Raw genomic sequence first — 12,605 nt, 5'->3', positions numbered from 1 at the left:
ATGAAAACTTGGAACCATGTCTGATTGGCGGGGTCGAATTTCCCTTCTTTGTGTATTGACTGAAGGCAGATGTGGTATTTGCAAAAAATCTGTTTGCTTAAGTTGTGTATAGCTGGATTGTATGTGAGGTCGGAATTGTGTGTGTGTTTTGCTCTGCATTTTACTTCCGGGAGGTGACCCAAGCAGAAGAATGAAAACCAGAGACTGCAAAGGTCGAGAGACAGGACGCAAGTTTATTTTAAATGAAAGTAGACCACAGGTGAGGTTTTATAAGATGCAAGCACATCTACGACACTGTGATATGTGAACATTGCGCGTTTGTGACGTTTGTGCCATTAAGAACATTTAAGGACCGCGGCCGCACATGAATGCAAATTTAATTAAAAATAATTAGCAAAAATAGAACGGAGAGTGAATAAAAGGAAAAAGATGACAGGATAGGCAGTATGCCATTGTTAAATCCAGGCGTACCTTGATGTTTTCAGTTGCTGTGTTTATGGTGAAGGTTGGGCAGAAGCCTCGACGGGCACGGCTTCGGTTTAAAGGAAACGCTGTATTTGTGTCGGAAGGCGTTAGCAGCTACGGGCGCCACCATTTTAAAATAAAGTCACAATAAACAGCACCATAGTCCAGCCATCCGCTGCTCGCCTTTCACAGGTTTCTGCAGAGCTTGGACAAAATTGGATAATTTTGTTTTCTGGAAAGCATGGAATGCGGGCAAGTCTACATTGTGATGGAGGAACATCGCACGTGAAGCGCGGCCTCACACGCAAATATATGTTTGATGTTTGTACTGGTGTATTTGTCTTGAAGGGTGGGTGTAAGCATTGACGAGCGCAGAGAAACCATTTAAAACAAGCGCGGTCCCGAAAGTTCAAGAGGACCGCGTCACACGCAAATATATATTTGATGTTTGTACTGGTATATTTGTCTTGAAGGGTGGGCGTAAGCATTGACGAGCGCAGAGCAACCATTTAAAACGAGCGCGGTCCCGAAAGTGAAAGAGGACCGCGCTGCAGCCGGAGCATGGGGATCTCTTGTCTTTATGGGGCTATGTGTTTCTAATTAGAAACACATGGCCCCATAAAAGATAAGAAAGTGCTTTGCGACAGCAGCAAAGCAGGCGACCCAGTCTGGCTCGGAGGCCAAAGGGCATCAACCAAAAACCCCAACATCCAATGGCATGCCACCGTTTAGCATAAACGGTGATGTCAGCCAATGGAAATGAGGGGCGGAGCTTCAAGCCCTCTGCTGAAACACCTCATTCACAATCAATCTAGCAGAGGCGAGCAGTGTTTTGTGCTGCAACGCCATGCGACCTAAAAATGTGTTTCACTACCCCTTGGCTGAGCTCCCACTCATGATGAGCTTTCTCGTATGCTCAGCCTGTCTGCTTCAACAATTTGTATGACTGACAGCGGTGTGGCTTTTAATGTTGTATCTCTTTGGATTGAGTATTTCCATATCTCTTGTGCTAGATTTGACAGGACAGAGGACCTGGTCCTTGTTAAGGTAAAACATTGTTATTGTGTTGTTTATTTGGATCTGTCATGTTCCCCATCTGTCATGTTCCCCGTCTGACAAAGTGTTTAGGGGCAGGAACACAGTCTTCAGTTATAACACACTTATGTGTTTGGCAGCTTTCTAAGTATTCCAATGCACCCTGATGTTTAGTTTTCTCTTGCATGCGGAACAGCCACGTTGAGATGCAACAGCTGTGATGGTCACGTATGGAGACAGCTGACTGAAAAGCCCGTCTACTGTGATATTTTGTACATTCACTATTGCATCTCCCTTTGCACTTTGTTGGTGACTAAATAGATAGTTAGGTACGTCCATTGGTTTTGCAGCCATTCTTGCAATAGTTTTCTCTGGAGTCTAGCAAAAGACATCAGTGTGCTTCATCCCCCAAAACTTTCATCCTAGTGCTCATGGTTAGAAACTGATCCTTCGATAAAGACAAGCTTGCTCTCTCAATGTAAAAACTCTCTTCTGCATAGGGTAGGCCCTCCTCCTGTTTGAGTTCAGAGCTGCCCCTAGAAAGATTTTTTTCTTTCTCAGGAAGGGTTGACGATTTTTCCATCTCTAAAGAGATACTCTATTTATTTAAAGTTTATAATAATGTCTGTATACAGTCTTTGTACTTCCCTACAGACCTTGCCTTTACCATCCCTCCTCATCCAAGTAGGGGTACACATTTTTTAAATTAAACCTTTGTATATGTAAATAACAGGTAACACTGAAAAGTGCACATTAGGCTTGATTATCTGTAAGAATATTACATAGGTTCTGTCTTCATAAAACACCCAGGTCCTGAAAGAAAAGTCATTGTTAATTGGCAAAATGTGGCAATCCATCAGTCAAATTGAAGAGTATGTCCACTAAATGTTAGATATTTAATATTTTGTACATACTATCTTGAATACAGTGTTCTCTTCAGTGTACACATGACAACGTGTTGCGAATAAAATCACAGGGGAATTCAGACTTCGAAAAGCCCATATGTTTCCCTCCACTGGCCCGTACACCCGCCCACTGTGATATGGAGATAAGACCCAGCATGTTCACAGTGGGCTGTAGACAGACTTTGTTGTATTTCCAATAGTAGGGAGTTCCTGACTATAAGTCACACTTCTTTCTTTGCCCGCCTTATATCTCAGGTATCTTACTGCAGCATCCTTTGGGTGTGGCCATTTGTAAAGTTTCACTCTTCAGACTGACAGCCAGTGTCTGCGCTGCTTTCCAACTAAGTAACATGGCTATTCTAGCTAGCAATATAGCCAAATAAATGCATTTACATGTCAATTTGTTAGTTTTAGGCCTAAAAAGCAACCCCAACAGGCATGTCTTATGGTTATACAGGTTCACCCTTTGTGTCAATTTACTCATCAAGTCTGTCATCTGTGTCTGGAACGCATGCAGCATTGGGCATGCCCACACAATAGGGTAGAAAAAGGAATATGCCTTGTGACATCTATGGGATGCATGTGGGATTTCGGGGTACATTTTGGTGAGGCACGCTGGGGTGAGGTACATGAATTTAATACAGTTAAATTGCAACAATTTAAATATAAGGCTTCTGGAGACCTTAGCATTATGTTGAAGAGCCATTAGGCACTCTTTGTCTGTTAAGTCTATGCCACGGTCGCAAACCTTCAGACTTATTGTGCCGGAATTGCCCTGTAGAGGGTTGTTACTGCAGGTCTACTAGGGGTACACATGTTCACTGCCTTCTCACTCACAGCCATCTCAGATACCGAGTAGATTAGGCACTGGATGGGCCCACTACGGCATTAATAATATTGTATCCGTTGTATATTTAAAGACCGTTGATCTGCCTCTCGTTTCTTCTTTAGTTTTATTGGACCTTGCTCACAACCCCCATTACTTACTTGGCTGATTGGTCGCATTCTTAAATGCAGGGTTTTTTTTCATAGGACCCTTCATATAGTGATTACCTGGTTGGCTAATCACTTCTCCCATATACTAAGGTGGATCTGTGATGTGTCGTCTAGCTAACAGCATGGCTTTGCTGCTGATTAGATTTGTTTGAGATTAGCAGCCCTGATGAAGTCGATATTCTGGCCGACACACGTGCTGCCTACTTTGACTATTTTGAAGACCCAAACTTGAATATATAACGTATGGAGTCCAAGAACTGAAGGAACATATGAACTGTGGATTGCATTATTACTCCAAATCAAATACTTATTATATACGGTGTGCGCCATTGGGAACGTGCACATTTTGTACTGGAAGCTCTTTTGGTTCCAAATTGTGAATTTCGGGTGAATATTCCTCCCCTATGTGCACCACCCGAATTTCTCTCGATCTTGATATAATGTTTTAAATTACCACTTGAGCGCTGAGTAAATTCCCAGTCTTTCACCCTTCCTTTTTGAGAGATATATATATATATATATATATATATATATATCTCCACGACTTCATGGTCAATGCTGTTATTCCCCCCTGAAAGATAAGGTTAACTTTGTAGGAAATTAATACAATGATCTTGTGTAGATAACACAACTTAGCGCATTAGAGAGAAACTAATTGCTGCCCAGTGAAAAACATCGTAGTCAGAGGCTATCTTGGAAGAGTCTGTGAAGGGGAAATCAGTAGGTAAAATGAAAAGCCCACGTTATTGCTTACAAAGCTCCAACATCTAAACAATCATCATGTTAGAGAAGCTAAAAAAGGGAGGAACTAGTGCTGGCCAGGCACTTTTCTATCGGACCCCTGCCCAAGAAGAAGGTTTGTGCTAATGTAGCCCATAGAGGATTCCATTCACTTTGTGTTTATGCAAATTTGATATCGAAGAGAAAACTGGCCTCTCAATGACACAGCAAGGACACCAAATTCCTAATTTTGGGCTTGAATGGGTGGTGCTCTTCTCTGAATAACAGGGTGTTGGGTATACTATAATAATTAACATACCACTGAGGAAGAATTTCTTTTTTGATGTGTTTCAACAACTTTGTGACAGCACAACATTGCTTATATTAGCACTTGAATGTGGCACAGTAGCATTCAAGTGTACTCTTCTGCTTGGTCAATAAGTAATCACACAGAAGTGAGGCTGAAAGTTCGCAAATTTCTCATTTTCTTTTATCATCTTTTCTTTACAAACTTCTTCTTGGCTGAGTTTGGGTTCACCCGCCGTCTTCCCGCACCCAGAGCACCATCTCGAATCTGTAGGTTCGCTGCACGGCTATAAATATCATTTTCAGCAAAAGGAGAAACGCTTGCAATGTAGTCTGGGTCGAGAGCATCAGTCTTCTGTTTGGCTTTTTTGGAGAGTCTTTGCTGTGGGAAGTGCTGGTCATCAACCAGCTGTGGGTTGTGTGCATGCTTACCACCCTTTGGGATGGGTAAGGAATACTACGAGAAAGACAGAAAGAGAAGATTGAGCACGAAGAACATGTCTTTTCATGCTGTGTGTCCCTTAAATCAATTGCGTCACGCAGTGTGTACTACAAGCAGCACGCAGCCATATATTTGTACATATACTAATTTTGCAACAGTGGATCATATCAGCTTATTCCATTCAGCAAACAAGTTATGAAGATTTTATATGAGATCTATCTGAAACAGTCTCTACAATCCCTGTGGCAGGCATCTGCTGCACAGAGTTTCAAGTCTCACTAAGTGGCCAGTAGAAATTAAATATCAGTACAACACAGCAGAGTAGTATCTACACTATTGAACGGTCTGAACCGAAAGGCTGCAAAAATTTAAATTGGGCACTATCGGACGGCTCCGAGCATTAGGAGGGAGACCTTGAAATACAACATTTGCAACATGACATTTCATGCTAGTAGCACAAGTACAATCTTATGAGGCACTTGAGAGCTTGACTGAACCAGAAATGAGAAAAAACACACCTCCTCACCTGGAATAAGGACAACATTGAGATCAACAAACTATGTGGACAAGAAGAGTCCGTGTTACACTAATCACTCTAAACAGATACGCAAACTTTAATATAACCAGACAATCTTAATTCATGTGAACCAAAATAAAGCAGATATATCCAGTTGTTAGAGGTAATGTGGGTGAAGAGAGCAATTTGGGTCCATTGGTGGCTATTACTCAATTGGATACATTTAATAGATTAAATAACTATTAAGGGTCAATGGTTGCACATTTGATCCTAGCCACCAAATCCTAGTTGAATCACAACCGTGATAAACCCAACTTAAAATAACAATTAGTCCATAGCGATCATCAAGTCTATTGATTAACAGCCCAGAACCTATGGGAGCATAGTTTCGAAATATCAAAAATATGAAGTGACAGAAATCAAACGCTCACACCTGCTGCAGCTCAGCACCCTGCGCTTATCTTTTTGAATAAGTTGTGGAAAATCATAATTCAGAGTCTAGACTAATATTATGGTAAATTTATATTGTATGATAAATGGCCTTATAACTGTGTATTCGCTGAATCAATCAATTGTTTTAGCAGCTGTATTTCTCTGTTCACACAAATGCTAGTCTCGGAAAGGATAATGAATATAACATTACAAAAGTCATTTCAGTTAGAAAATGTTCCCTGAAAAAACATACAATACAATCAGGATAAAATTATATATTATGTCAGATAATGTTCAATACAAGGGGGATTGAAGGTTTGACATTATTGCACCTTTTGATTAGATCAGGCATTTAAGCATCAATATTATCAACCAATCTCAGTGTCCAAAAGAGATGAGAAGCAATTTAAAATACAGAATTTCATATTCAGCAAGAGTATATTGATATATAAATATATATGCACATATCATGCTCAAAGAATATTTCATGCAGAGTCCTTACACAAAAAAAGCTGGAATCAAAAGCCTGTTAGTCCAAGTAGATTGTGGCCAGTCTTTTAAAAGTTCACTTTCATACAAAGACAAAAACATGCATTGGAACTGAAAGTCCATAAGTGGTCCTCGTAAAAAGAAAAAAACAGGCCATGAGAGTGGATATATTATGCTAAAGGAGCTTTGGTTTCCATGACCTTTTGATGACCGCTTCTGTGGAAAGGGTGAGATGTCATTGATTTAAGAGACTTGGTCCAAAATCCTTACTCAATTTAAACAGAGCAGAAGGAATATGCTACTTACCAGTATGCATCTGTTCTTGGCATGTAGAGCTGCAGAGTTGTACACTTAGCATAGGTCGCCATCTGGTGTTGGGCCCGGATGTTTGCAGTTTGTTTTTCTTTTTGGACAGTCTTTGGAAGTCACGAGTTTGGTGACTCCTCCTTCGGTCCGTACTGCGCATGGGCTTCGGCTCCATCCTCAGATTGTTTTTCGCCAACAGGGAAATGATGGAGCGTAGTAATAACAGTGAGAAACCCATGTGTTGTATCTAAATAAGATGTACTGGAACGGATACAGGTAGCCGGGGAGGCGGGTGGGCGTGTACAACTCTGCAGCTCTACATGCCAAGAACAGATGCATACTGGTAAGTAGCATATTCCGTTCGAGGCATATGAGCTGCAGATTGTACACTTAGCATAGATTATATAGCAGTACCCAACCTTAGCGGCGACCACCGGTATCCGTTGCAGCTGTTTGAAAAAGTGTCTTTAGTACAGCCTGGCCCACCCTAGCTTGCTGCTTGGAATGCACATCTACACAGTAGTGTTTTGTGAAGGTGTGCGGTGTAGACCATGTGGCTGCCTTGCAGATGTCATCTAAGGGTATATTCCCTAGAAAAGCCATAGAAGCCCCTAACTTTCTTGTAGAGTGGGCTTTAGGGGGAACAGATAATGTTCTCTTTGCCTTTTGATAGCAAATTTGTATGCATTTTACAATCCACCTAGCTATCCCTGATTTTGAAATGGGGTTGCCTTTATGTGGTGGAGAGAAGGAAACGAACAATTGTTTAGTCTTCCTGAAGGGTTGCGTTCTTTGTATGTAGTATAGTAACGCCCTTTTTACATCAAGTGTGTGTAAGGCCCTTTCTGGAACAGATTGGGGTTGCGAGAAGAAGACAGGTAATTCCACTGATTGATTGAGGTGGAAGGGGGAAATGACTTTGGGCAGAAACTTCGGATTTGTGCGAAGTATGACCTTGCTGTGATGCATTTGTATGTAGGGTTCCTGTATGGTGAACGCTTGTATTTCACCAACCCTTCTAAGGGAAGTGATAGCTACAAGGAAAGCTGTTTTCCAGGTGAGAAACTGTAGCTCACATTTGTGCATTGGTTCGAAGGGCGGACCCATTAGTCGTGTAAGAACTAAATTTAGATTCCATACAGGGGAAGGTGGTGCCCTGGGAGGAATTACTCGTTTAAGGCCTTCCATGAAGGCTTTAATAGCGGGCACTCTGAAGAGTGATAAATGCTGCCTGTTTTGTAGATAAGCAGCGATCGCTGCTAGGTGTAGGCGTATGGATGAATATGCCAGGTTACACCTGTGAAGATGGAGCAGATAGCATATGATGTGCTGTATGGATGCATCTAGAGGGTTGATTGTATTGTTACGGCAGTAAATTACAAATCTTTTCCACTTTGCGGCATAGCATGCTCTAGTGGTAGGACGTCTGGCTTCCATGATGATGTTCATACAATCAGGGGGAAAGGTTAAGGTATCCGAATTCTAGGATTTCAGGAGCCAGATCGCCAGGTTGAGCTGAGCTGGGTCCGGGTGCCTGATTTCTCCATGGTTCTGGGTTAGGAGGCATGGGGATAGATGCAGTTTTTGATGTGGTACCACTGACAGTTGTAGTAGCGTGGTGTACCACGGCTGCCTGGCCCACGTCGGAGCTACCAGAATGAGTGTGAGGGAGTGCTGTTGTAGCTTCCTGACCACTAATGGAATTAGTGGGAGAGGTGGAAAGGCGTATGCAAATCTGCCTGACCAGTTCATCCATATCGCATTGCCCTTGGACAATGGGTGTGGGTATCTGGCGGCGAAGCTTGGGCATTTTTTGTTTTCGTGGGTGGCGAAGAGGTCTATCTGAGGATGCCCCCACTGTTGGAAGAATGGGTGAAGAACTTGTGGATGCAGTTCCCATTCGTGTATTTGTTGCGTTTGTCTGCTGAGCAGATCTGCCATGGTGTTTTGTACGCCTGGAACGTGCTGTGCCAGGAGAAAGATGTTTTGAGGAATTGCCCATCTCCATATGCTCTGGGCTAAGCGGGAGAGCTGGGGAGAGTGTGTCCCCCCCTGTTTTTGGATATAATACATTGCAGTCATATTGTCTGTGCGAATGAGGACTGCTTTGCCCGAAATCTGTTTTTGGAAAGATTTTAGGGCTAGAAAGATCGCCAAGAGCTCCAGATGGTTGATGTGGAGCGATTTTTGCTGTGGCGTCCATAGACCTTGCATGGTGAGGTGTAGAAGGTGCGCTCCCCAGCCGGAGAGCGATGCGTCCGCTGTTAGAGTCACTTGAGGAACCGGGTCCAGGAACGGCCGCCCTTTGGAAAGGTTTGTGGTGTTCCACCACTGCAGAGAGTGATGTGTGCGGCCGTCCACCAACACCAGATCCGTCAGCTGACCCTGGGCCTGGTTCCACTGTTGTGCTAGGCACTCTTGAAGTGGACGCATGTGGAGTCTTGCATGGGGCACTATGAAAATGCAAGACGCCATCATTCCTATGAGCTTCATAAACACTCTTGCTGGAAGAGAGTGCTGAGGAAGGAATGTTTTGCGTAAGGCTTGAATGCTTGTGATTCTGGCTGAGTTTGGATAGGCAATACCCTTGGAGGTGTCTATAGTGGCCCCGAGGTATTGCTTTGTGTGAGATGGTATGAGGTGGGACTTTTGGTAGTTCACCGTGAAGCCTAGCTGGTGGAGCAGTTGGATGGTGCTGTTTGTATGCTGCACACATTGGTGGTAGGACGCGGCTTTTATCAGCCAGTCGTCTAGGTAAGGGAAGACGTGAATATGTTGACGTCTGAGGTGTGCTGCTACTACTGCTAGGCATTTGGTAAACACCCGTGGTGCGGTGGTGACCCCGAAGGGGAGAACCGTGAATTGGTAATGTTGCCCGTCCACCACGAACCTGAGGTATTTCCTGTGAGAGGGGTGTATTGGAATGTGAAAGTATGCGTCTTTCAGATCCAAGGTTGTGAGAAAGTCTCCCTGGCAGAGGAGTGGGAGGACTTGTTGTAGAGTGACCATGTGAAAATGGTCTGAGTGTATGTAGGCATTTAGAGGCCGGAGGTCCAGAATGGGTCTGAGGGTCTCGTCTCTCTTTGGTATTAAGAAATATAGAGAGTAGACCCCTAGATTTCGTTGGTTGACGGGGACCTGCTCTATAGCATGTTTTTGCAGGAGTGAAAGTACCTCTTGTTTGAGCAGTGTGGAATGTTCTTGAGACATTGGACGGTGCCTTGGTGGGATATTGGGTGGGGTAGATGTTAGCTCTAGACAGTACCCTGACCGAATAATTTGGGTCACCCATTTGTCCGATGTTATGGACTCCCATACGTGGATAAAGTTTTGTAGTCTGCCCCCGACCGGAGTGGAATTGTCTGGGGGGAGCGGAGGGGAGTCATTGTGCGGGGGGGGTGGCAGAACGGGTGTTGTTGGTTTTGCCCCTGCCCTTATTGTTGTTACCCCTGTAACCACCTCTCTGATTGCCCTTTGAAAAGGTATTTTGAGGAGGGGACTTGTAGGAGGTAGAGGCGTTATCGGTGGAGGAGCCTCTACCTGTGCCACGAAAGGACGAGCGTCGAAAGGAACGTTTGGAGGCTTGTGTTTGGAGTGCCCCCATAGACTTTGCTGTGTCTGTGTCTTTCTTCATCTTTTCGAGCGCTTCGTCTACCTTTGGCCCAAAGAGTGTTTCCTGGTCAAAGGGTTGATTGAGTATGGATGCCTGGACTTCAGGTTTGAACCCTGAGATCCTGAGCCAGGCGTGGCGACGAAGCAGGACACTGGTATTTATGGCCCTAGAAGCAGTGTCGGCTGCATCGAGGGCACACTTAATGGAGGTGTTTGTGATTAGTTTACCCTCCTGTATGAGGTCATGAGCCTTGTGCTTGTATTTTTCTGGAAGGTGCTGCATAAGAGCCTCTAGTTTGTCATAGTGTGCTCTATCATATCGCGCAAGCAGTGCTTGTGTGTTTGCAATGCGCCACATGTTTGCAGCTTGGGAGGCGGTGCGTTTACCAGACGCGTCCAGAAGTTTAGATTCTTTGTCTGGCGGTGGGGCATCTCCTGAGGATTGGGAGTTAGCCCGCTTTCTAGCTGTGGAGACAACTAGGGAATCTAGGGGAGCAGGGCCCTTGATGTAAGCAGGGTCTGTGGGTGCCGCCTTGTACTTCTTCTCTATTCTAGGGTTCAGTACTCTGGCTCTGACAGGGTCTTTGAACACCTCTGTAGCGTGCTTGGTGACACCCTTAAGCATGGGTAAAATGGAAGTAGATTTGTCTTGTATATCAAATGTATCCAGTAGGAAGTCTTCTTCTACTGGTTCACTGTGCATGTCCACCCCATGGTAGTGTGCTGCTCTCTGCACTAAATGATGAAACCCTAAGGAGTCCTCTGGAGGAGACGGCCTTGATGGGTATAGGTCGTCCTGAGGTACATTGGGTATATCAGGGTTATTGTAATCCTCCCATGGATCTGGGGTCCCTGGTGGAGTGGGATCCATTGGGGCGTCCGCCGGGTAATTGTCCGGATCCCCATCATCCGGATCTGGGGATGGGGCCGGATCGTAGTGAGGTAAAGGTGGCGGAGACCTGTGAGGTGGAGGCGGTGGAGGAGGTGGAGTGGGTAGGGGAGGCGGTGGTGGGGAGGGCACTCTGAGGGGAGAAGTAGCAGAGTCCTTCCTTTTGGGTGGAGGAGGAGGAGCCGGAGCATCAAGGCGTCTTTTCTTGGTAGTTAAAGTCAAAAGCCCAGTCTTTGGATCTTTGGACAAAGTCTTTTGTAAAGGGTCTGGTGTAAACAGAGCCAACGGTGTCGAGTCGTCTGTCGGCACCGGTGATTTCGGAACCGGGGGTTTCGATGGTCTGTGTGCGCCATGCTTTTTTGAGGTCTCCGGGTGTTTCGGCGTCGAATGATGTTTCGGCGCCGGAGCGTCGGTGCCGACAGATTTGTGTTTGTGTTTGGTCGGCACCGAGTGTCCAGGCTTCGGCACCGGTGGTTTCGGAGTCGAGCTGGATTTTGCAGTCTTCGGTGCCGGATGCTGTTTTTCGGCACCGGGTGTCGGCTGGCTCGATCCCGAGCTGCCATGAGACTTTGGGTGCTTCGACACCGGGCCCGAAGGTGGGGTGATCGAAGTTTTGGTTTTGCCCAGGCCGGCAGGCGAGGGAGTAACCTGAGTCTCTTTGGTTTTCGGCGCGGGGGTGGGAGGGGGCATAGTACTCACGGCCCGCTGCGCTGGTGTAACGTCCTCCACGTCTGAGTCGTCGGCCTCGGAAGCGCTGACGACGTCTTCCTCCTGCTCGGTGTGTGTTTGCCCCGAAGCTTCGGCGTCGTCTCCGAAGATGTCCAGTGGAGCTGCCGAGGATGAGTGCGCCATGGTGCGTCGAGCTCTTCGATCTCGGATGGTCTTCTTCGATCGAAAAGACTTGCAGGCGGGGCAGTCTCTAGCCTCGTGTTCCGGAGAGAGGCAAAGGTTACACACCTGATGGAGGTCGGTGTGGGGAAATTTAGACCCACATTTTGGGCACTTTTTGAACGGAGTCCTTTCCATCGGCCGGGACCGGAGTCGCGGAGGGCCCGAAGGCCGGTGTCGATGTACGGGATGGAGAAAAGTGCCGCTTCGAGAGATGAAGATGATGAAGGAACTCGAAGAATCGAGGATTTTCCGTCGAGGCTGGAACCGTAGAAGTTCGAAGCCGGAGCACGAAGTATCACATCCGAGCCCGATGGCGGAAAAAAACAATCTGAGGATGGAGCCGAAGCCCATGCGCAGTACGGACCGAAGGAGGAGTCACCAAACTCGTGACTTCCAAAGACTGTCCAAAAAGAAAAACAAACTGCAAACATCCGGGCCCAACACCAGATGGCGACCTATGCTAAGTGTACAATCTGCAGCTCATATGCCTCGAACAAACAGTTTCTTTATAAAGGGCGACCCTCGACTGAAAATTATAGGATACATATTGTCTAAAACAGGAAGTTTGAGCAGAACACCAAATATTGCACTTATAGGTAT

At 45.6% G+C, this 12,605-nt stretch overlaps 1 protein-coding gene across 1 annotated transcript in view; it reads right to left on the bottom strand.

Moving 5' to 3' along the window:
- Nucleotides 1–4,373: 4,373 nt before the first annotated feature.
- NOB1 (NIN1 (RPN12) binding protein 1 homolog) overlaps nucleotides 4,374–12,605 on the bottom strand; it is a 103,363-nt gene continuing 95,131 nt past the window's right edge. The window contains exon 9 of the mRNA XM_085638513.1: nucleotides 4,374–4,884. Coding sequence (XP_085494639.1) covers nucleotides 4,615–4,884 — 270 coding nt within the window. The 3' untranslated portion in view covers nucleotides 4,374–4,614. The remainder of the gene's footprint in view (nucleotides 4,885–12,605) is intronic.

The sequence above is a fragment of the Triturus cristatus genome, chromosome 12 (genome assembly GCF_964204655.1).
Source record: "Triturus cristatus chromosome 12, aTriCri1.1, whole genome shotgun sequence".
In the NCBI taxonomy this organism is placed as follows: domain Eukaryota; kingdom Metazoa; phylum Chordata; class Amphibia; order Caudata; family Salamandridae; genus Triturus; species Triturus cristatus.
The sequence above is the reverse complement of the archived record's forward strand: the minus strand, read 5'-3'. Positions and strand labels throughout refer to the sequence as shown.